This window comes from Lingula anatina, chromosome 4 (genome assembly GCF_051362555.1).
Source record: "Lingula anatina isolate TDL-2025a chromosome 4, LinAna3.0, whole genome shotgun sequence".
Taxonomy (NCBI): domain Eukaryota; kingdom Metazoa; phylum Brachiopoda; class Lingulata; order Lingulida; family Lingulidae; genus Lingula; species Lingula anatina.
Window position 1 is genome coordinate 22,666,114 of NC_141770.1, and position 24,908 is coordinate 22,691,021.

The 24,908-nt window shown below is 34.4% G+C and overlaps 2 protein-coding genes and 1 long non-coding RNA gene across 3 annotated transcripts in view; 1 reads left to right on the forward strand and 2 right to left on the reverse strand.

The window, feature by feature from the left end:
* LOC106163655 (uncharacterized) overlaps positions 1-10,609 on the reverse strand; it is a 54,257-nt gene extending 43,648 nt beyond the window's left edge. The window contains exons 1-2 of the mRNA XM_013541314.2: positions 10,395-10,609; positions 10,225-10,257 (exon numbers count right to left, since the gene is read on the reverse strand). Coding sequence (XP_013396768.1) covers positions 10,225-10,257; positions 10,395-10,422 — 61 coding nt within the window. The 5' untranslated portion in view covers positions 10,423-10,609. The remainder of the gene's footprint in view (positions 1-10,224; positions 10,258-10,394) is intronic.
* Positions 10,610-10,807: 198 nt separating this feature from the next.
* LOC106163662 (ciliary microtubule inner protein 1) lies at positions 10,808-19,300 on the forward strand. Its single transcript, XM_013541322.3, has 3 exons — positions 10,808-10,970; positions 16,530-16,611; positions 17,191-19,300. Exons 1-3 carry the CDS (start codon positions 10,900-10,902, stop codon positions 17,446-17,448), a joined length of 411 nt encoding a protein of 136 aa, XP_013396776.1. The 5' UTR covers positions 10,808-10,899; the 3' UTR covers positions 17,449-19,300.
* A 3,181-nt stretch (positions 19,301-22,481) lies between these two features.
* Positions 22,482-24,737, reverse strand: LOC147762589 (uncharacterized). The gene is made up of 2 exons (XR_015333760.1): positions 24,143-24,737; positions 22,482-23,661 (listed from the first exon to the last, which is right to left on the reverse strand). It is a non-coding gene; the product is annotated as an uncharacterized LOC147762589 (long non-coding RNA).
* Positions 24,738-24,908: the final 171 nt, after the last annotated feature.

Below are 24,908 nucleotides of genomic sequence, written 5' to 3' on the forward strand. Positions count from 1 at the left end.
GCATTAAACCAAGATTTATGGAAGGATTTCCTGTGTTAATCTTAATACTAAAAGAAGAAGAAAAAAACACAGGCATTTTTATCCCTACTCCACATGTTTGCACTGTGGAAACCTAACAAAAACTCCCAGGGTCGATTTTTAAATGCTGTGTAAGCTGTGTATGCCCGACTGTCCTAGTTTCCTGCAACACAATGGCAAAACTTCAAGAGTAACATGATAAACAGAAGTTGCTAGAATCTCGCTAGATATTTTTTTTCTCAACTGAGCAAAAGAGATTTAACAATAAAAATGTACACTGAACATGCATGAAAAAAACCCTTGGCAATTCAGTGTTTGCCAAAACTACTGAAAATAATTCATAAAATAGTGGACTTCGTTTAAAATGCATCTTCTTTTTTTGTTAAATTTCTCCATTTTACAGTACTTCAGTAAAAAAAACTTTGCAAGCTTCAGCATATTCTCTTCAATTTTAGCTCTGCATTTAATATAAAACGCTTTTAATGCACCATCAAGAAAAATATAGGCATAACTAATAGTTCCATTAACCATTTATTTTTATTCCAACGCTGCATAAAACTGATTTAAAACAACAATAGGGAAAATGTTTTTTTTTTTACATATCTAGACACTTCTAGTACATAAGTAAAGCTTAACCATCATTCAGGCCAGTATAACCCTTCCATTTATTACACGAGATAAACTAAATCTTATATCATTTTCGCAAGGTTCAACTTTAATCAAAACCCACCTCTTAAAAGAAAATAATCAAACCGCACAAATCATCCAATTCAAATTAACAAATTTCTCTAGACTTTATCAGATATGAAATTCATTTAATATCTCAACATGAGACATGTCAACATTTCTCACAGACCCCCACTGCAAGAGGGCTTACGTAACTTAAGCTCAGGAGAAGGTAACGTTCACATTATGTTCCAGTAAAGCAGAGATCTATTTCACGATAGTTTTAGACTGACAATTAATCTAAACATTTAGGACAAAATGTTAGGGCATATTTCCATTAAAACTAACACTCTACATAGATCGTTTCCAACTCCAAACCCTTGCCGAATGCAATCAGTTTAACAGATGCATCCTCTTAATTCCAACGAACTTGTATAAGAGGAGGCGCGTTTATCTGTTAAACTAATTGCACTCAGCAAGTCCCATGGAGTTAGATCGATCTAGATGGACAGAGAGCTTCAATAGGAATGAGCCCTTAATCAACTTTGACCCAAAATAAACTGGAACAGTCCAAATGTAAAAAAATACACAAAAGACAGTAGTTACTGTTTGGAAGTTTTTACTAAAATGATTTTAGACAATTTTCTGGCTATGGCTTTTTAAGTGTGCCTGGCCCTAGATCTGAATCAAAAGCTGTTCAGAGTGTGATCCAATGGGGACCTACAAAATGCCTCCCTATAATACCTGATTGCACTAATAAACTGGGCAAGATATTTATGGAATAACTCCATGTTGATGGCTGCCTGAATTCAATAAGGACAGCCCACATGACTTGGTCTGATTTAGATTTAGTCTATTAGACTGACCTAAATAATTCAGTTTGATTTCGATACGGTCCATTGCACTAGTGTGAACTGCCATGCACAGACAGCCCCATACACCTGACACAGACAGACAACAAATACAGACGTATCATAAACAAACCTCTTGAATAAATAATCCTTACTTTAGATCAGACAGAGTTAATGTGAAAACCAAACTTTAATTATCAGTACATACAAACGGTCAACAATTCTTGCTTTGTTTAGCCTGGTCAATTTTCAATTATTAATGGACTTATGGAAAGATTGCCAAGTCCTTTCTGTAACTATCTAGCCTGCAAACACATATTGCAACTAAATACATGCACAATGCCCCTAGTCTTCTGTTATCAATTGTGGATATTTTGGACTTCAACAATCCCAAGTTCTAAGATATATCGAGTCTGGTAAAGTCCTGGACCTGTTTCAACCTCATGATGCACCAAATGACCAAGCACCCTCACCAATTATTAAAAGCTACCAGTTAGGTCGAAGTAATCAAGGCAGGCCAAATTAAGACTCTTGTTCCCAACATGCACTTCAACAGAATGGAGCTACAAGATATGACCCCCCCTCCCCCTCCAATCTTTCATTTATTGCACAGTATCTTGTGGTACCATAATAATAATAATAATACTTATACCTGTACTAATTACTGTGTCTGTAAATCTTAGGAAAAACATTTTAAATTTATCTAGCCAGAATTCAATCAAAAAAAAAAACAGCATATATATTCAGTGTGAGGTAACAGGAAAAATAATAATCCAAAACTTTAATCATAACACCTTGAATTTTCTACAATCAAACAAAGCACACCTTTCCAATTTTTTCTTTTTCATTTTTTATTGCAATCAACCATCTGTAACAGCCAGAAGAGCTGAAATCCATTCCATCAATCACTTAGTCATGAAAATCAATTTGCATTAGCACCTGATATTGTACTTTAACTGTCTGTAAACAGTTTGTGGTCTACCGCAACAGTCTAACACAAGTAGTAGGGGGTACCAATACTCCTGTTTAATGCAAACAGTTTTACAATGATTGCGGTACACCTCTAACATTCTGGCAGTGAACTAGAACTTGACCCCTGCTAATCAGTGGCCATACTATTGATAAAGCTGCCACAACTCAAATATAATGTTTCAGCGTCCCAAAAAGAGAATGCTTGTCAACAAAAATTGTCTTTTTTTTTTCAAAACATGGATAGATTTGAAAAAATCTGATGTTACAAAAAATGCTGTATAAACTGCAATTTAAGGCTATGGTCCATGGGTTTTAACAACAACAAATATAATGTCTTCACATTAAAGGGGAGTGGCTGGCTGCCTGACACTTCCTCACAGTGCTACATGTACTGATATATATTCATTTTTTCATTTTTTACATGATTAACACTGTCAGTTCATGTCTTAAAATGATAAAAAAAACACAACAACAGTGGGAAATTGGAACTCTTAATGCCTGTCTTATCTGTTTAAATGTGTCTCTGTGTCACATATCTTTTCTAGAATTTACACCACGATATTGAAAGTTCAATATTGACTCTGTCTCGGTAATAATAATCCCGTCCCACATGCTGTATCTAAAACTGGATAAAAAAGGTGAAGATATAGGCCAGATGGAAGTATTTATTTAAGTCTGTCAAGACAATACTATCTGGTAATAATAAAAATGCTATCCACATCTGTAAAAAAATATGCACCAAATTGCGTAAAAATAATAATAATAATAATAGTAATAATAATAATAATAATCAGCACTGTCAAAACAGAATGCAAATCAATGGACTGATTCTGAAGATTTTTGCATCCTCCGCTTCTCAACGTCAATATCATCCATATGCCTCTCATTATTACCAGCACTGAAAATCTTCTTACAGTACATCATTTCTCAACAATTTCTGTTCTTTTTTACGACCTAAAATCTGGTTTGGTTTTCATATTTCATTTATATTATGCTAGCATGACTCTTAGCCCATCTTTGTCTTAAGTTAATTCTAGCTGCGTACATATATTTCAATTAGTCTACCAAACAAGGCATAGCAGTTTTTAAAAAATACCCAGTTTTTGAAAATATGCAAGATGGTTCCACAATTCAGACCAATGCAAATTCAACAGAAAAGAGGTTTTCCAGACAAAATAATAAAAAACTCCTACAAAAAAAAAACCCATTCATTCTGCCATTTAGTCTAGAGACTACTGCACCCAGTCTTGGTTGCCATGGCAACCACCATTAATCTATAATAAAAGCTCCAGACATATTAAGTGGATGCTCCATGTGGTTTAGAAAAAGAACAGACATGAGGAAGTTGGCATGGATTGTGTTTTCTCTCCCTGAATATGAATCAAACAGCTTTCGGAGAAAAATATGACCAGAACCAACTACAAATCTACTACGCATGCAGACTCATATGCAGCATAAGTTTTACCTATAACCTTACAGTCTCAATTCTTGTTATGTCTCATTGAAGATAATACTATAATTACTTATCAAAAGAGTGCTTGATTAGTTCATCCATCTTCTGTTGCTTTTTTTTTTTTTTTTTTTTGCCTTTTTTAGATAAGTCCACTGTCACACACACTCACAGCAGAATTTAAGTTACAACTAAATACTTGCATTTCTTGTATGAATTCTGATACAAGAAATGCAATTTCTTGTATCAGAAATAGAACTGGTTATTTCCGTGATTAAAAAATATATACATTTATTTGATGTCAGCTATATGACCTTTATTCCCATTCATCTATAACAGTACAAAAGATTTTAGCATATACTGATGAAGGATATTGAAGAGCTGAAATTATTCAAAGTAGCTCTGACATTTGAAAAAGCAATAGTTTAACTTTAAGGGAAATGAACTGACAATGATCTTTTTACAGCTTATACTTATTTTTAGAGTAAGAACTTTCACAATGTGGCATTTAGACAGAAAGGAAAATGGAGAGACATTTATTTTAATGTAAGGATTGGTCTACATTTTACATAATCAAAGGTAAAAGCATGCCTGAAAGAACTGTCACTTGTTCAATGACAGTGCAACCATTCACAATATTTCTCTTGTAATTATTTGCATATATGAATTGAAGTCAGCTTGATCTTTGCCAATTCTGAGGCAAGTATTATCAAAGAGCTTATGCTTGAAAACCTGTCTTAATGTTTTTTTTTTAATGTTTTTGCTGCGCCGATTTATCCCCGAGGTCGAATAAGAAAAAAATTTGGGACCTGTTAATAAAATTTTGACCTATTTTTGGGCTTCAGTTCTTTTCTGACATGTCTTCCAAATTTCACCTCTCTGAATACACCTTGGCCAACTGCATATTATACGTGTAAGGCCTTGTCAGCAAGAATGTACGTAATATTACATACTCTGCCAGACAAATGCAGCATCAGCATCTTTATCTTGCTATAATAACTATATAATGGAGTGATCCTTACTGATGCTTACGCATCGAATCTATGTTCAGCACATGTTATGTTTCTACTCACGCACTCTGATATATATATGACAACACACACAATTACACATTTATACACACAAAACGTTTGTAAATAAATACCTTTAAGAATAAGATAGTACAAAGTTGAAAATCGTTTTCAATCCCTAGATCTGTCATATGGATAAAATAAAAAAGCTTCGAGAGATTTCAAATCTGATTTAAAATGCAGGAACAGCCTATAAATAATACACAAACATACTATAACTAGTTGCAAGAGTTCCTTTCTTTGATTTAGACTACCTTGATCTATGTAATCATTCTGCACACAGCAATGGACTCTTCTTTATGAAACTCCACCTCATGAAACTCGTCATTCATGTTCAGGGCCTTATTCTACAGCCATGAGATGCCCTGCTATGTGATTCCTACCCAAGTCTTCAGGTCTGCATATCAAAGCCTTCGCAAGCCTTATCTACATAATAAAACACATTATCCATGTTTCTGCCACATATATACATCCAACATATGAGACTATCTGTGCAAAATATAGTAATATTACTGCAGTGCATGGATTCCTAAATTGCAAACTTGTCTGTCAGTATACAGATACTTTTTATCCATATTTCAGGATACATAAAAAGCCTGTCACTCTGTCTGGAAGCTTATACTTATGTCTGTATTCAGTTTTGCAAATACTAGTAACAATTTCAAATCCTAAATAACAATAAAAATGCACATACCTTGGTCTTTGCACACACACACACACACACACACACACACACACACACACACACACACATGCATACTCACACACACACATTCATTTATTCACATTTAACTCGAAGAGAGGTAAAAAAAGCCCCCCCCCCCCCCCCAAAAAAAAAAAAAAAAAAAAAAAAAAAAAAAAAAAAAAAACGCCTGCCCTGCATGGATAACGAGGAATTATTCATGTTCAGAGTCTACATATATTTCCCCACTGAGAGCCCCATTCTCCTTTCCTTTCACCTTGACCTGTATCTACCTGCCTAGCAGACACAACAACTTCTGTATAGTCTGACTGGAGACCAGAGGCCTGCCATAGGCTGCTGCCACTGCTGTGGTTCCTTTACAGATGATTTTCAGCCTCAAAAATAAGCCTTTAAATCAATTTTGGTCTAATTCAGTTCTGAATGATAAACCCACAGAATATTTGTCAATTTGAATCAAGTGACTTATCCTAGTATTGGCTGAAACATTGGACGGGACTTTTTTTTATAAAACAGGTGACACTTCTGATTTACATTAGGTCAAAGTAGACTAAAATTTTGGTTTTGAAGCTTAGACCTCTTTGCAGGCAAGCCCCTTAAAAATCCAATGGGACTCTTAACCTCTAATCAAACTCAGATCTAAGCCATTTTCTTGTTGTTTTTCAACTTGCATCACTTTCCAAAACATATCTCTAAAAACGAGATCATCGACTTCAAGCCCACTCCCCTTTCCCATTCAATCCACTTAGTTGCACACCCATCCCAAAGTTCTTTTTGCTGAACATTAACTCGGGAACATCAGGCAGACTACATCAGTTAAGGAGAAGGAAGGGGAAGTGGTATTCAAAATCACCAGCTTCCAAAAAGTATCCCTTAAATAGTTATTGTTTGTTTGTTGTTAAAAACACACCAGTGAACATCATGCACATTGCTTTAAGTGAATACAATAGGTGTGCTGGACCTTTGTGCAGACACATCACCTAATGTTACGTAGTTGATGCATAGATTATGTCACCTGATGACGTAACTGTCTGAATCAGCTGTAAGTGTTAATACAAAATCATTTCTTTCCCACCTTCCATAAATTATTGGAAGCTTGTACTTACATCCGTATCCAGTTTTGCATTAACTAGTAACCCAATATATGCAGAGATACCCATCTTCATTGGCAGTTATAGTATTGTTGATCACATCTTTTCTCTATTTATCTAACCAGCATGTCTCTCAAAACGAATTGCCAAAAGACTTTGTTTTAAACATTTTAGAAAGTATTAAAAAATATATGGGGCACATCTGTTTTGGACTCCCTGTACCCCATATCCTGGGGAAACCCTTGCTTGATTTATCTTAAACTGAAGAACACCAAATTCTTACAATTTCACAGCAGCTCCATTCAGCTTCAGACATTTGCCATACAAAAAGTCCCCCCATCCCCATGTACATCCTCCTAACTCCAAACTTCTCTACACATGTATTATGCAGAACACAAACAATGGAGGGTTCCAGCTATAACAAATCTAGGCCAGTAGTATAATGCCTGCCAGCTGGAAAGCTGGTCAACAACCAAACCTAGTTATATCAGATTTTTTTGATGACAACAAGTTCCTCATCAATCTGCTCTCTTTATTCTATTCCATTTAATTTCTTCTCCCTCAATTTTATTACTTCAACTCGACCCAAACTCATCTACTTTCTGCTTTATAGCCTGTTTTACCAACTCAGACACCAGTTTAGCTTATGGCATTCATGGTTTGTTCTAAGTGCAAATAGTTAACTTATTTTTTCACTCTACATACTTTGTCCCAGCTCAAACAAACAAAAAAAAAAAACAAAAAAAATAAAAATAAATTTCAATAATAAATGATTTACCCATATAGTATATCTTACACTGTATATATATATAAAATAAACTGAAGATAAATGACCTTGTATTTTTATCATTTGTTAAAGAAAAGAAACTTTACCACAGCCATTGTGTTCTTCAGGCAAAAAATAATAATAATAATAATAATGATAATAATAATGGATAAATCTTTTGTTATTAAAAATTCATAACACATCAACTGTGTTGATACTGTATTAACCTTTGTACATCATCCAAAGATTTTGCTAAGGTACAAGGACTTTATTATAACAATATGCAAACTGTTTTGTTCTCTAAGCATATAATGTTATAATGCAATAACTTTATACCATACACATATCCGCTCTGTTGAATCGTCTCTTTTGGGCATGTGGGTCCCATTGATAATTTGTGGTTGAAAAACAACATACATTTTTTTTCACATAAAGAAATGTAGTTTTTTTATCATCATCAAGTTGGGCTATTTCCTAACCAAAAAATGTAATGAAATTTTCTTCTATCTTTTATGCCATTTTCACTACACTAATTTGTGGTGCCTCCAGCTTAGTTGTCAATGTGGCCATCATCTTCCTGCGCACATTCTAACCAGCAGCTTTTAAAAAAAACCTCTACACTAGCGGTTACATATAAACCGCAAACACTCCAATTACTTAATGAACAAATGAAATATGTTCAGGGCTGCTCTTTTGGTTTGTCATGTTTTCACTCAGTATCCTTGCACCATTTATCTATTTTTTTTCTGTGTGTGTGTGTGTGTGTGTGTGTGTGTGGGGGGGGGGGGGGGGGGGAGGGGGGGGGGCATCTGCAACCTCTCAGCCTTTTTCCTTCACTTAATTACAACTGCTACCTACCAATACACCATTTTTTACAGATTTGGTGTTCATAAACTTACTGTACATAATACTTTTTTAATGTACTGCAAAAATCTATCTAATATCCTATCAAATAATTTATTTAATCAGTGCAGCTGCTAATAAAAAAAGAGAAACTGTATAAATGAAGAATGAAAAAAGTCCCTCTACAAACCTTACAAAAGATTTAATTAAATACCAGACTGTCTGCTGCCTGCTATGTCAGCAAGGTATAAATAGACCAGTGATGTAATCACTTACAGAAGGAAATGATCATCGAAGACACATTGAAAGCATTCGCATATAACTACCCTGTTTATTCAAACCAGCAGCAATCTTACTTCAGCCATCTTTAAATAGAATGCAGACAAAAAATAAACTGGTTTTGCATAAACAAGACGAAAACTGCCTGGTTCATGAGACTGCCTGAAAATTTCAACATCAATTTGGGCCCAAATCGGAAAAACTTTAAACAGTAAAAGACTGATGTTTTAAAGGAGTAACAGCTGCACTTCACACCAAGGGGATTATAAAATGCAACAATAAAAACCAGATCTTTTTGGATATCATATTTTGACTTAAAGTAAAATATCTGACGATATGCCATTGATGAAATGCATATATAGCTCTGATATAGGTCTTTTTATGTTCTGTTTTTTATAAACCAAAATATGATCTACCAGACAATACTTGAGCGCAAGTTTTGTTATGTAACTATATCTTGCGAGTTGGTCTTGGCAAAATAACAAAAATAAAACACCTTTCTCTAAAATCATCCCCTTTTTATATTGCTATGACCAATAAGATCTTGCACTCAAGTTAGTATGATATCCTGTCTTCTCCATTCACTTCCTTGATAAATCTTACTTATATTAAGCATTTTGAGATTTTATGTACTGCATTTAAAACTTAGTGTATGTATACTCTAAAAAAAATCTAGTATATAAACCACAGTACAAATATTGTAAAAAAAATTCAAATAACAAATGTGCAAAGGGATAGCATAACTAGACCACATTCAGATTCACACATTGTACTAGCTAAGTCAGTCCAACTCCGTGGGAGATTCTCTCTAAAAAGCAATCAGTGGAATCAACTCAATTGTCTGACATGTCTTTATGAGCAGCTAAGGGGTAATTAACAACTGTGTGTTGACTAAGCTGGTTCCACTGATTGCGCTTTCAGAACAATCCCCAGCAGAGTTGGACCCACCCAGCTAGTGTGAATCCCAATGAACCCCTAGACAGCCCAAAAAATACAAGCAACTTTTTGGTCCACTTTCAAGAAAACATGTTAACATATCCACCATTTTTGTAAGTTTGAATAAAACCATACATATTGAATTGAATTCCATGCTTAAACACGTGGGGCGAGTCTTGGGTGCTGTAAGGAATATTAAACATTTGCTTTTAAATAGACAAACAACGCTATAGATCAACTGTCTGAAAAACCAGACTCATATCTTAGCTAAACCACATGCACAAAACGGCAGTATAAATTAACCTCTACGTTAAATGTGCAGACAGCTTTTACTCCTCATCGCTCACAGTAATTTCCAAGTAGGACAAAATGACCGAATGGACCCAGGCTTAATAATGCATGGACTAAAGATACAGTGGTCAACTCGAGGTGGGTCATCCTGACACGATTTATCCGAAAGGTATTCAGTCCGACTGACCTAAATCGATCAATAAATATGGGAATCCCGGCCTCACATTATAATCAGTGCACGCAGACGGCACACGATCGGATAATTTAAAAAAAAATCGAAACTTTACTTACTTCCTGCAATGACTGTATGGCAAAAAAGCACTCCTGGAAGAAAAAAATACAGCAAAAATTAGACGAGAGATATAACCTGCCGGAAGTTTCTTAGTTAAGAGTTAGACCACCGGAAGCTTTGCATTGAAACCACAAAGATTGGTTATTTTAATGGCTTGCGGTAAACTCACCAATGCAGATAAAGCAATAATATAGCATCTCTCTGAACGATGTCGTCCTCCCGGTGTTCTAGAGCGATGCCGACGAGTGCTGTATATCGTAGATTCCTCATAAATGCTTCATGAGCGCTTGCACCACAAAGTTCATGTTGAAGACCATGTTCATCCTATGTTAGCACCAGACATACCGCTTCGTTCAACTGCGCACCTGTCTGCGCAGGACTCCGGACCACACCGAAGAAAAACGAGAACAGCCGGGAACAAAAAATATAGTCCATACAAATAAATATTGGAAAAGAGAAAACTCGGTCTTGTAACTAAACTTATAAAAGCCTTTAAAATCGCAAATGCAATTATAAATGAGACAGATCTGGAAATTACTTTATTCAAAGGCAACGCGGATTAATCAAAGAATTTTGGCGTCCTCGTTTCTAAGGCGTGCTTGGGTTGTTGACAACGCGCACCTGCATGGCGGAACTGTGCTGAGTCTCAGCTCGAAGTCACTCACAATTTTAGAATGGCTGCAGCCGCGCAATCCCAAGGGAAACAGGTGGCCGGCTGTAACTATGTCGCTCTGGACGAAATCTGGTGAGATTATTGTAAAAGTGAATTATTTTTCGAAGGCGGGGTACAAACATTTCGCATTGTTTTTGTCTGGTTGATTGACGACTCTGTCACTCTGTCAACGTCATCGCCACTGCAACGTAATCATGTTTGAGTAATTTCTCACTAACTGGTGTTGTAATTATTTGATTTGACATTTATACCAATGACTTCCATTAATCATCTTTCCCTGGAAATACGTGTGTCATTAGCGCTTGTCTAGTTTGCTTCCGTAATTGACTGGGGTATATAAATTCACGTTTTTACTTCCATCACATTAGACCTTCTTTGTGGGAACAAACACTAGTTTAGAATGTTTTGATGCCATCAAATTATTTATGTATATATTTTTCTTGTTGGAAAACAAAAATGTTCATTTACGTTCTTACTATTTATTTAGTGTTTATTATTAATATTTTCATAATTAACACACATTTTACATTCCACATAAAGATATTTAATTTGTAAAAATAAATAAATAAATAGAACATTTCACAAAAAGGAATTGCACTCACTCCAAAATTATATTTAAATGGTATTTAACTACTTCAGAGACCATTTAAACAGTACATACAGGCTGACCTTATTTTTTAGTCAGATTTAATAACAAGACAACAAGATTGAAAAATAAGATATACATTCTGTGCTGTCCTACCAGTATCCATGCAGTACCATATTCCTGCCTTTGTTCAAAACTTCTTGCCCATTTCCATCACTAGTATTTTTCAAGGTTTTCCTTAGGCATTTACTGAACACTTGGCATGACAAAAAATCATGACTTCTAAAACTGTAATTTATCACAGCCTAAAGAGCCCAGCACTTTTAAAGTAGTTATAATTGTTAATCTTGTGGTATTGTTTGTGATTTATGCTCTGTATTATAAATACCACAAAATAAAAAAGGTTTAATTGATGCCCACCACAAACAGAGCATGCAGAGTTACCAAACTATGTCTGAAACCACTACCAATTATGTTTTTGTAAGTGTATATGTTATAAAAAATAGACTTGAATTGAGCAGTTTTTGGTTGTATGTGTACTGTTACTTTGATCAAGAAATAAGAAATTCAAGGCATGTGCAAATTAAAATAAAATTCAGTTGTGCCTATTATTAATGATTTTGCCACTCATTAAAAATTGCAGATATATTTTAAAAATTTTGTATGGGATAATATAATTCCTAGTCATCTCTGTCCATTTTTTATATCTCTATTAAAAAATTTGAGATGTTTTTTTCTGCATTATATTATTATTAATAATAAGAGTTGTGTTATGACAATCAGTTATTATAAAATCATGGACTTTTTTATAAAAATTATATTTTATGGCTTCAAAATTTTTTTCAGTAGCAGAATATCAAAAATATCCCTGTGAAACTATTTCATTTATTGCAAAACAAGTTTGCATTTTCCTGGTCCTCTAAGAGCGCATTCTCAACGAATTAAGCCAGGCTTTACAAAGCCGGTGACCTAAAAATGGCGGACGTACATGAAAGAAAAACCGCCTAATCTTTTAATAGTCTCTCCGCCTCTCACACGCCTCCCCACACGTCGTCCCTGCGGGGTACAGTAATTAAATCTCGGCTCCGAACATTAATATTTCCGTGAATATCTCTGGTGATATTACCTCCGTAGATAGTTGATTCATTGCTGCTCTACGGGCCAAATTATTCCTTTTTCGTCTCTGTTTTCAAAGATAATAGAACAGAAGAGCTTTTTTCCTTCAATCGCCTTCAGCCGCCATGCTTTCTTCGCCACGAGTTTAACTGATGAGCATGCGCACTTAATATTTCTCAGGTAGCTTCCGCATGGCGAACGGAGCCGAGATTTAATTACTGTACCCCGCAGGGACGACGTGTGGGGAGGCGGAGAGACTATTAAAAGATTAGGCGTTTTTCTTTCATGTACGTCCGCCATTTTTAGGTCACCGGCTTTGTAAAGCCTGGCTTAATTCGTTGAGAATGCGCTCTAACACTAGTTTTCTTTCCTTATCTAACTCTCTCCTTATCCTAATAAAACAAAATGCATTTGCTTTTTTTTTCCTCAACTCCTAGGATATTATTTGAACCAGTGTTTGGTATATATACTACATAAGTATGACATTACAAGAGCAATGCCATATATCTTGAGCAAGGTGGCCACCCATAGTAAAAAAAACAGAAGCACTTGATAGTGCATGCACAGAGCCTCAAAAGCCACAAATGTCATGAAATTACAGTTGAGTTCACCTTTTAGGTGCAATAAAACATTTGGGCTATCATTTTGGTGATGTCACATGTTAAGCGTGCTTGTAATTTCATTTTGTTATGGAAAATTGGGTATCTTTAAAATTACATAAACCTACTTTTCTTGTCATGCATGAAAAAAATTTGTTGATATTTGGAATGCTTTCTCTAATGGATGCTTCATTTTAATAGAAGCAGAAGATGTACATGTACAGTGCTGGTAACGTTTAAATATATTTTTCTATTTTTATTCAAGTAGACATATTTTTTTCTGATAATCTTGAAAATTAATATTGCAGATAGAAGTAACAATTTTCCTTTCAATCCTGGATATCAGAGCCTGGTGGGTGGAACATGATGGTGAAACTTTACCCTTAATTTAGCTAATCTTTTTGTCCCAGCAAGGCAAAAAAAGGTTCTTAAATTAGCATTAAAATGTCATTTCCTAATTGTTTTACTACTTAATACAGCAACTTTTGAAAGAGCCTGTATTTTTCCTCCAAAGTTAAAAATAAATCAATTTAAAACTTATTAGCTTAAATTATTTTTTACCATGAAGGATATACCAAAATACAGCTGTGGGCACATATAATTATGATTAACAATTAAACACTTATTACAGAGCTTGAATATTAACATGTTGCCAATGGATTAATGAAAGCTTCTTGCATTTAAAGTTCATGTTTCCTCAATTAGACACAAGACCATGAAATCTCAAAAACATTGCATTAAGTTGGTGATTATCTGGGAAGAACCCTGATCAAGCTTTGCACAATTTTCACAAACGATCACAGTTTTTTTCTCTGAAGAAGTTAAACTTCTTATCATTCTTTTTACATTGCACCAAATTGTTGGGGCCTGGAGCATTGGTTAGACTTAAGGGGATATGCACCTTCATTTTATATCCCTCATGAGTTCTGTCTGACTGTGGATTATAACAGATCATTTTAAATATTAATGTCTAACCTTGAAAAGTGTCAAAATAACAACTAACCTGGATATCTGGTAATTTGTGATAATGGATCGGCTTATTTTAAAGCCGTGCTAAAATTTTGCCAGTTTTTCTGTGTATGTCAATATGCATGTAAATACAGATTGTGGCATTTACATTATGAATAATTTGTTTTTAAGATGTCTGTTTTTATAGGGTTTTGATGCCCAACACCCCCAACCCTCCCCCCCCCCCCCAAAAAAAAATAAATAAATAAATAAATAAATAAATAAATAAATAAAGATAATAATAATAATAATGATAACTAGAAAAGCACTCTGAGAGCGCAGACCTCCGCCCAGGCAGCGATTTTTGATTATTATTGATTGATTATTGATCCGGATCACCAACAAAAACAAATCACTTCTAAGTTAACCCATTTTCCACCTTCCCTGAAAATTTCATCAAAATCAGTCCATAACTTTTTGAGTTAAGTTGATGACAGACAGACAGGGGTGAAAACATAACCTCCTTGGCGGAGGTAATAACAGAAAATACAATGAACAAATATTTTTGGGATTCTCTATTACTGGTGAAGCATTATTTAATTTGATTAAACAAGCAAAGATATGCAGCTGTAAATGTACACATTTAATACATTTTTCATGTGGTTTAAGTTGGATAAACAGTTATCTGTACATGCCTTCATTACTTTGAAAATTTCCAATTAAAATACAGTTTTTGAGCAGAAGCATTTATTTCATTATTCCAAAGGATGCTATGTGTTAAATATTTTACCACAAGTATCATATATAAATTGTATTGCAATCTCTTTATAATCAAGCCCTGCTAAGACTTATTTAAAATATATGGAAATTAATCACTAAAAAAAAATTAAGTCAATTAATTGTAGTTCACAAAACATTGTTTTATTGGCAATGTATGAAAATAATGCTATTTCTCTTCATGTGAGAATATATATTTTTTTGTGATTTCAAGCAAAAATGGTAAAACTAAGAGTCTCAGGTCCCAAATTAAATTTGTGAAGTGTTAAAATTTTGACTTATTAGTAGTATTTACTAGTACTGTGATGAGTTTATGGAAATAGCACATTACTACTGGTGATCTATATAGAACACATTAGTTTTGGTATTCTATGTAGAACATATTCATTAGACCCTATCCTGGGGAAGCGCTAGCAATTTTTTTTCGCTTGGCCAAATCATCACTCTTTTGTCAATTTGTTATCCAAATGGTGTTAATTTGACTAAAATGAGTCAAATCAAGCCCTTTTTATTTAGCCAATTTAAAGGGATAATAACTCTTCGTATGATATCTATATTTCACAGTAAAAACCTTGTGAATAACTCATAGAAATATAATATATTCTGTTTTACCAAAAAACAGCAGTTATAGCTTTTATTCTGATATCTGAACTTGTCTTTAGACCACGTGACCTCCATTGATGTCTATACTCTGTTAAAATCTCTTAAGAGATTTTAACAAAAAACCAAACTTTTTAGAAAAAAACCAGGGACTAACTTTGAATGTAAAAATGGATTCATTAACCATTGGTAAGTATGGGAAAATTGTTGTTTACTCCAGGAAAATTCATTTTTTGGCCAAAACGAAGAGTTATTATTGCTTTAAGTCGGTTTTAGCATCCTAAAAATAAACTTATGCTTGATTCAACAGAACCAAAATGTTCTCATATGTTGATTAATTTCTGAGTACCAACAAACCTGGATAACAGTTATTATTATTATTATTATTATTATTATTATTATTATTATTTATTGCTCTTGAGAAGAAAAAAATATATTAAATCTTGTGACACGCCTTTTGATTTTTTTTTTAATATAAATGTATATATATTTTTTTCAATTTGATTGTAGAATACAATTTTCACCCTTGATCTTGACTTGCACCTCTTCCAAAAGCCTAGCAAATTAATGAGACAGTTGCCCTTGGGTATAACAACACCATCTGTACATGTTATTTCCTGAGATTTGTTTTAATGTGTGTCTTAGCCATGGGTTTAAGATAATACCTCCCTTGTTTTATTTTTTTATCACGCACACTATAAACGAAAGTATATGCACAAGGTACCATGTGAAAGGAAATTGAAATTTTTAACCATGCTTTACTTTCTCTTTTGCTTAAATGTGTTACTGTTATACTGTAGAAGGCATGTAGCATATTAATAAAGAGATGTGTATTTTTAGCATAGAGCCTAAGGATCCCTTAAAATTGCCCTCTTAAATGGGCAAATGAAATACTGTTTCCAGTAGCAATGTCATGGTGTCAAATTAAAAAAATAATAATATAAAAAAATGTCTGTTAGTATCCGTTATATTTCAAAGCTTTATGATGATATATTGATATTTTAGGAAGGACCACATTCATTTAGAAGTGTCAGCCTCTAAACAATGGCCAGAGAGTTGGGGATTCCTCAGCCAAAGATACGAGGATGTAAGTGAATTGACTGAAATGTTGATCAAAAAAGAGTGAAAGAATTAATAAAATAAAATAAGGCAGGGAAGAAAAAAAGAAGGATAAATGGACAGAAAAATGGAAATGCAAATGAAACTGAGAGTGAAGTAATAGAGTAAGAAAGAAAAAAAAAACAAAGAATAAACAAATGAATGACTGAATGAATGGACGAGGAAGGCAATAGCTATAAAATTTCAATTCTCAGTTTAATCAAAGCTGCCTTTTGACAGTTTAGATTTTTTTAAAAATTATGCGTGTGCATTACCAGATGGAGTAACCATGTTTCATTTAGAACTAGTCTTAAAAAGGTAAATTTCAGATGATTTAAAGATCTAGAAGAGTGGACAACTTTAAGATTAAGTCATAGATTTTTATTCTAAAACAGGCTGACTTCTTAGAATATTTCCTAAACTGCAGTAAGTACTACAGTGTATTTATAATATTTAATCGTATTTATTTCCCATCAAAAATGGTGAAAATCATGAAAAAGGTTGAGCTGTGCAAATTTTTCGTTCTTTGGGGCATGCATATGAAATGTTTTGTTATTCTTATTAATAGCTGGTGCAGGGCGAAGTGACGAAAAAAACGCGAACAGAACGCCACGTTCCAACACCACTTAGACTTCCTCCTATTACACCAATAGAAAAAATCATCAATGTCAAACCATCTCCAAAGCCCTTCCCAATGACGACGGCACGCACCATAGGCTGGCGATCCTCTCGGCCAGAGTATGCGTTGGAGAGGTACGGGAGATATGCCAATCCTAAGGGAGGACTAATAAAACAGCTGAACTGGCCACTAGATGGCATTGATTAACATCAAACAGGACATTCCATCTCCCATGCATTCTTGGTGTATATGTGTATAAATATAACATACAAACTCAGTTTAATTTTTTGTTAAGTATTGTAAGTGAGATGCAACACTCAAACCATCCACACGGCATTAGGTGCTGCCCATCATTATTGCTTTCCCCGTATAAATAAAGTCTCGACATTTAATAATGGACTGAAGATTTAATCTTTAGGTCAGACAAGTTCAGCAACTTTGTTAGGGCTGTTGTATATATAGTGGGGGAGTTCCTTCTTATTTTACCAGGTTAAGTAAATGTATGATGATCATAAAAAATTGCATGTAACAAGGCATTAGAGATGTGTTTTTGGTACTCTTATCATGATCAAAAATTGCGTAATATGTGTCACGTGATGTAGTTAATGTCAATTAAGTAGATGAATTGATGCACATCATCACAAAATTCAATGATAAAAGTCATCAACAAAAACTTTCCAGCAACTCATTAAAACCTAACATCAGCAGAAGCTAATTAAAGTAATTACCAATGAGTCAGTACATAGTGATTAAGTCATTTTCTCAAAATAGCGATATATAAATAAAGAAAGATACAAAGAAAAGAGGATAATTGTCCCACCTGGAGTCAATTCAGTACCAATTTTCTCAGTTCTTTTGGGTTTATTTGTGATTATCTAAGGTCGTGGTATCAAAATTATCATCATTTATTATTTGCCGTTCGAGGCTTCTCATATTATTAGAATGTAAACTTGTGTAATCGATACCCTCAGACTCAGACAAAAAAAATCTTGGAAAATCATGCATACAGTGACATTGGGTACAAAAATGTTTGCAAATTTTCTTCGGTAAAGTAATGTTAAACAAACAATAGATATTTGTCAGTCTTATATAACTTTAAGGAATAAAGGATTACCCCTCACTAAATACCTCAGCTCAAAATATTATCTTATGTGCATTATTCAATGACATAATATGTTGACGTAAGTGGTTGCCACCACATTTTCATATTCATAATGCATTAGAAGCAAAACGCCTTGACAACCAAGCATCAATTTTCCACGTTTAACTGAGCTTGTATTTTATATTACATGTAAAGTCAACTGCATACTTTGACTATTTGCTCACGATTCTCTCTGGGATTCTTTGTGATAGACGTGCTCACAAATGGCTTAAGTTTTGGAAAAAAAACCTGTTTTCTTACATTTTCATCTTCATGTCTAGGGCATCCATTATTGTGTTTCTAGGTGCGACAGAATTAAGTACAGATGACTAGAAAAGAATTTGCGTCACTAAATAATTGCATAATATTGCATCTGCATTTAAAACTGGAGAAACTTAAATTGTAACAAAATTCAAAACAGTTGACAGAAAAGTAGTAAAGCCAGGGCCTTTTAGCCCAAGTTGGTTTAAGTCTCTTGATTTGAACCACATTTCATTAATACATGATTTCTTTTAGTACCAGTTTGTGTATGTATTCATATAGGTTAAACTGAAGAACTTCATAAATACTCTGAAAAATAAGTTGTCATCTTGTATCATTTGTGTCATGTACCAGTTAGTGACAGTTACCTTTTGGACAGATCATTTCCTAATGGAACTGGTGTGCATAATTTGGCAAAAAAGGCATTTTTAATGCAAATTTTCCACCTGTCAGCAATGATACAAATCTTCTCAAGATGTTGTTCTTTTTTTCATTATTTATTTATCAAGACAATCTTAGAATCATCATTATGACAGCTTTCATGTTTTGGAATTGTAAATTGTCTGACAGAGGACTCTTGCCAAGTCTGAAAGACAACATTCTTAAGTGGACTATTTCTTCATGTGATCACTTACAGCAATAAATATTTAAAGTTTTTTTCTTTGTGTTGTTATCAGATGTCTCTTAGGCTTACATGAATATAAATTACATTTACCAAATTTAAATGGTTGTAATTTATGTTGGCTAGAGTGAATTTTAAAAATATTATTTTAAACCTATTTGTTATTGTTAATGTGAAAGGATGGATTTTTATAATGCTCTTTTAAAGTGAGTGCTATTGATAAAAAAGCTTGCTAAAAATGCGCACAAACATTTTTTATCCAAATCTATCAATTTTTCTCAGTAAGTTTGAAAGATTAGATACAAATAATTTTTTTAAAAAAAGTTAACTAACAATCAATAAATCAGATTTCAAGTGCATGTAACATATCATTTGTTAAATGTCTACTTGATTAAAATTTTAACCAAAAGTACTAAAATTTTACATTTGCAGATTATCTGTCAAACAGACCTAAAGGGGTTGCTTTTAGTAGTATGTTGGCAATTTAGTTTTATGGTTTGAAAGACTGCTAACAAGTATCTGGCCTGGAGCTGTTCAAACAAAATTACTGCTGACAATTTTTATGTTACTGCAAGTGTACCTCTTACATAAGAGACTGCAGTCTAACATGGAAATGTGAAATTCAAACTTTATTTTGTGTGCCTGTTATAGGTACATAACACAAAATATGATATGGAATTGAAAAAGGTTTTTGTACATGTAATACTGTGTTGTTGAGATACTAGCCGGCAGTAGGGTGTTTGCCTCTTGCATAATGTTCTCACGTTCCATATTTCTCTTATTTTCTCTTTCAATATTTTCATACAACGAATAGATAAAACACGCATGTCCTCATGTTTCATTTGTCATTCTTTCTCCTGCAACATCTTTGTACAGTGAAATAGGCATTTTATCGTACCTTGTGGCATGATGATAAAAAATTGTAAATTGTTTCTAACATTACAACAGGCCTGCTGCAAATTTGCTGCTAACTGCAATTCTTTCTTATAAATTTATAGCAAATTTGCTGCAAATAAGCAGCAATAAAATTTTTCTTGCAAACTCCTGCTAACTTATTGCCTCAAACTTTTCATTCTTCTAAGACAGTAAATTTTTCAACTATGTCCTCTAGGGCTCACATTGACAGGTCAGTCATGTGATCAAGGCCCTTTGATGATGCAGGGTCAAAATGTTTGGGCTCGTAGGTTAAAAAAGGGTAATTGGAATGGAATTCCATCAGCTGTGCTATGTTATAAGAATAAAGTGGATTTTTTTCTTCAAGTTTTATCGTACAGCTTTATTGAAATTGTCTGTCTAGAGCATCTTCAATATAAGGTGTTGATTGAAAGAAGAATTCAATTACACTCTTTTCATGTTTTATCTCTTTAAAAATATTATATTTTCTTTACCAATATTTTTTGCAAGGTTTGATAGTTTTTAAAATAATATAGTGGAATCGGATGTTGCTACTACCCATCATCCCCGTGGACTTTTCTCTATATATTGTGGAATACATGCAATGTAGTTGCTGACTACCTCCTACAGTACAGTATTAAGTTTGCTGCTTGCTCTCAAGCATTCAATATTAAATTTTGGCATAATTTAATGGTATAATGTCCAGACATCTGAAGAAAACACTATACCATCCCTTAAAAAAAAACGATTACGTGAAGTCCACAGCACACTGCCAAGCAAATGAATGTAGGACTTTAATGCTTGGCCCGCCAACAAGTGGTTAATATAGTGACAGAATTCAATCAAAATTCAATGATCAGCATGGACATTTAATTTTCAGGAGTAACATTTAGAAACCATGCACATAGCCTTTGATTATTTTTAACAAGAGAATGCATTAATCAAGGACTATCTTAGGTATAAAAGGACTGAAAAGAGTTAAGAAGAAGACAGGGTGATGAGCATAAAATGTGTCAAAGAGGACATAATTAGTGTTCTGAAACTCGAGGAGATTTGGCTTAAGGAGGTGGTCTAAAAGCTCTCAAGCTGCATTCACAACAGAAGTAGATCTGCACACTAACAGATCCGTGGACCAAGTATGGCCAACCCACTTGAATGCTTGTCACGTAGTCCCTTAGGGAGTTGATTAGGGGTTATGCAACAAGCTTTCAAGTGGGTCAGCCATATTTTTGATATGTAGATCGATCTGTTATCAGTAGTCTGCAGACCAACTGATTGTGAAAACAGCCTTATAGGTAGTCTAGCTAAGAGCTCTTACAGCCAGGGTGACAAGATTTGCGAGCATTCACATCGAGAGAGCCGAGGTCTAGCAAGGCCGAGACCTAAATATGGCGGATCTACATGAAAGGAAGATCGCGTAATCCTTTAATGGTCTCTCAATGACATTCATTGAGAGACTATTCACTGAGAGACTATTAAAGGATTACGCGGTCTTCCTTTCATGTAGGTCTGCCATATTTAGGACTCAGCCTTGCTAGACCTCGGCTCTTCTCGATGTTAATGCTCTCTCAGGCAGTCTTTAAATAGTCATCATTAAGGGTAAGAATAGTCAGCTGTGTTGAAGAGGGGCACTGTCAGCAACTTGGGGTGGTGACAATAGGGATCCCAGATTATAGTGAGGGTGGGGGGATATTTTTTAAACATTTCTCCACTCTGCAAATATAAAACAGCAGGCCTGGGTAGTTTTGAATTAATTGCTTTGTTTTGTCTCTTTTCGAATGTTTTACTTTTTTTTCTCTTTTGAGGGGGAAGGGGGAAGATGAAGGAGCTATCTCAGAAGATGGGGGGTGGGGGGACACTGCACCCTTTCCACGATTCATCACTGCATAAAATCTGACCGTATCGTAATAAGCATTCAGAAAATCGGAGTGCCCATGATCTCCTTTTGTATGATTTCTTTTTTTCAAACTGTGTAAGCCTTCATTTTTTCATCACTGTCAAGTATTATCATAAAGAAACACTTTGCCACGTACCAGGATAAAACCTTAAATGTAATGAAAAGTGAACAAACAACATTGTTATGTCATTTCCTTGCAAATTAACGATAATTTGCGTGCTGACGTCTAATTTTGTGTTTTTTTATGTCTGTTAGGAAGGCGTACCTCCATCCTGTAAGTCTTCACAGGAAAACATAATTACGCAGTCTGATATTGAGGCAGTAATTTTCAAAATGCCATTTTTTTCTTCTGCTAGGTTTTGTAAGTGCTACTAAACCTTTGCCTGCAGCATAAGGAGAGTCTTTATCGTGTTCAACCAGTTAACTCACTGTCAAGAAAGCCCTTAATTTTTTAAGTCTGTGTTATTGGCACAAGATACAAAACATGATGGATAGAAGTTTTTGTAACTGTCTTGATGACTGGTATGGAAAAATAGACATAATCTATGTTTTACAGTATATTATTGTTAAGGTATTTGTAATGCAAAATCTCCACCCATTCTCAAACATTCGTGATTGTACAAAAAAAAAAGGGCCTGTCAACCAAAAAGTTACACTACTGAAGTCGATTGTGCACTTATACCAAGGTGACATTTACTCATGGCATGGTTAAAATGAGGATGTGGAACACATGGTAATTTGTTGACCACTTTTATTTGTTTTGGGAGGTTGACAACTTAACAGCCAGGACCCAGATTCATCAACACTGGATACTGGATAACGCTATTCACTGTATAAAATATTTATCCACTGGACAGTTATCCTGTGGGTAAAATAATGTCTCCCAGACATTAGATTTTTTTATTTTCGTCCCTGATTTTGCTCTCTGGTGGTTAAAATGGCTGTTATACTCAGGATAAATGTCCAGAGGATAATTTTAACCAAGGGATAGTGTTATCCATAGGATGTTGATGAAACTGAGCCTTTGCTTTACATGGCCCTGTGGATTAGCTATACCTCCTTAGGAGCAGAGAATAAACTTTGTGGATAGCTAGTGAAAGAGTGTAAAGTCCTCAGTTGGGTAATTACATAGTAGACTCTTTCAAAGCATACTAGTACAGCTGCATCGCTAGTATATAACGTGAAAAGGCCTCCATCAAGAGTGTATAAATTGCAGGATTATTTGTTGACCAATTTTGATGGCATAAGATCATTTGAAAACAGCATTACTTTTGTCTATCTGATACTTATGACTTTCTTTCATATCTATAAATTGGGGTTATATGAACCGTAACTTCAAAGAATGTTTTCGAAATGGAAATATTGGTTTTCACATTTTTCTTGAAAGTATTACACCTGAAGCACAGGAGTCAGTGACCACATTGTGTGTGAATGTGGAGTTTGAAATGCCTGTGTTTGCTCCCCTTTGAGAGTCTCATGTTCCAGAACCTGTGCCTTCCACTGATCCCAACAGCTCCAGGCTTGATTATTTTGGAGTTATCTGATATTTTGCGATTGATCAGGTCATCCACCATGTTATTGGCTTCACCTCTCTTTACCTTTCATCTAAAAAGGGACATAAAAGTTGCTACTAAATATAAGAATTTTGTTCATATTTCATCAATAAATCAACACACACAGTCACACACGTGTGCAGACACACAATTTTGTAATATCATTTTCATTATTAATATTTAATAATTCCTTTAGCAACACATTTCCATGAGAATGGGTCAGTAAGTATGGTAAAAGCATGGCCAAGTTTGCTTCCACCTAGAACTGTTGTATTTTCTCCAAGGTCATATGTCTTATGTAATCTACATAGACTTGTAAACATTCCCATTAAAGAAAAAAAGTCAGATCTACAATAATCCATTGTTTATAAAAAAGAGAGAAAAACGACATTTTCTGTGTGAATTTTTTCTCTAAAAAGACAAATTTTATTGAAAAATGACCAACATATGCTAATATTGAAGTATGCCTATATGCTCTAGTCAAAAGACAAAAGTTCTAAAAAACAAAGTAAAAAAGACTTCTCATTTTTTACCACAAAATGCCAACGACTCCATTAACATGCATTTAGTTCCATGTAGGCAGTACATTGGGTCAATTCTATCCATGGAGTAAATCGATCTGCTGCTCCCTCAATTTGTAGCAGACAGTCATCTCAGGTGAAGCAGCGTCTGGGTCAAATCAATTCACAGGAGCTGAGTTTACACTTATAAACTGGTGTGACTTCAGTGCGATCCAGGATTACAGTATGTCATTTGATCAAATTGGTTGAAAAGAAAAACTTAAAGACACCATGAGGACGGATTTTACAATCAAACAAAACCTTTCTGTTTCAAAATTAGCTGTAATTTGATTTCAATTATTTGCGAACCTGGATTGTCAAAGTTACAGCAAGGTTTCAATTAAATGTAAAGAAAGCTTTGTCGATAATTGCTGCAAACAAAGAATGTCTGGAGAAATAGGCTGATTTGTCTACTGACAACCATGGCAGTCATGAATCCAGGGGTCACAGAATTTCAGGGACCAGTAGCTTTCCATGCCCTGCTGTAACTGACAGTTTCAGTCAGACATGTCCTTTAGACTGCACATTTATTCATTCACTGTCAACTTCTTCAGGAATGGTAAATTTGTGATATCATGTTGACTTGAAATTTTGGCAGTAAATTAAAAAATTCTCTCAAAAAATATCACCATCAAATCTAGAATGTTTCAGAAGGAATGTGCCTGTTTTGACACTTGAGTATGAGATGGGAAATAAAGAGTTGAAATAAGGCATACAAACGTGTGTCAGACATTCATGT

What these genes read in the sequence shown, in the direction of transcription:
- LOC106163662 (XM_013541322.3), top strand. Translation starts at nt 10,900, where the DNA reads ATGGCTGCAGCCGCGCAATCCCAAGGGAAACAGGTGGCCGGCTGTAAC. An exon ending in GTCGCTCTGGACGAAATCTG is followed by an intron (nt 10,971 to 16,529) that starts GTGAGATTATTG and finishes TTGATATTTTAG; the next exon opens with GAAGGACCACATTCATTTAG. An exon ending in TCAGCCAAAGATACGAGGAT is followed by an intron (nt 16,612 to 17,190) that starts GTAAGTGAATTG and finishes TCTTATTAATAG; the next exon opens with CTGGTGCAGGGCGAAGTGAC.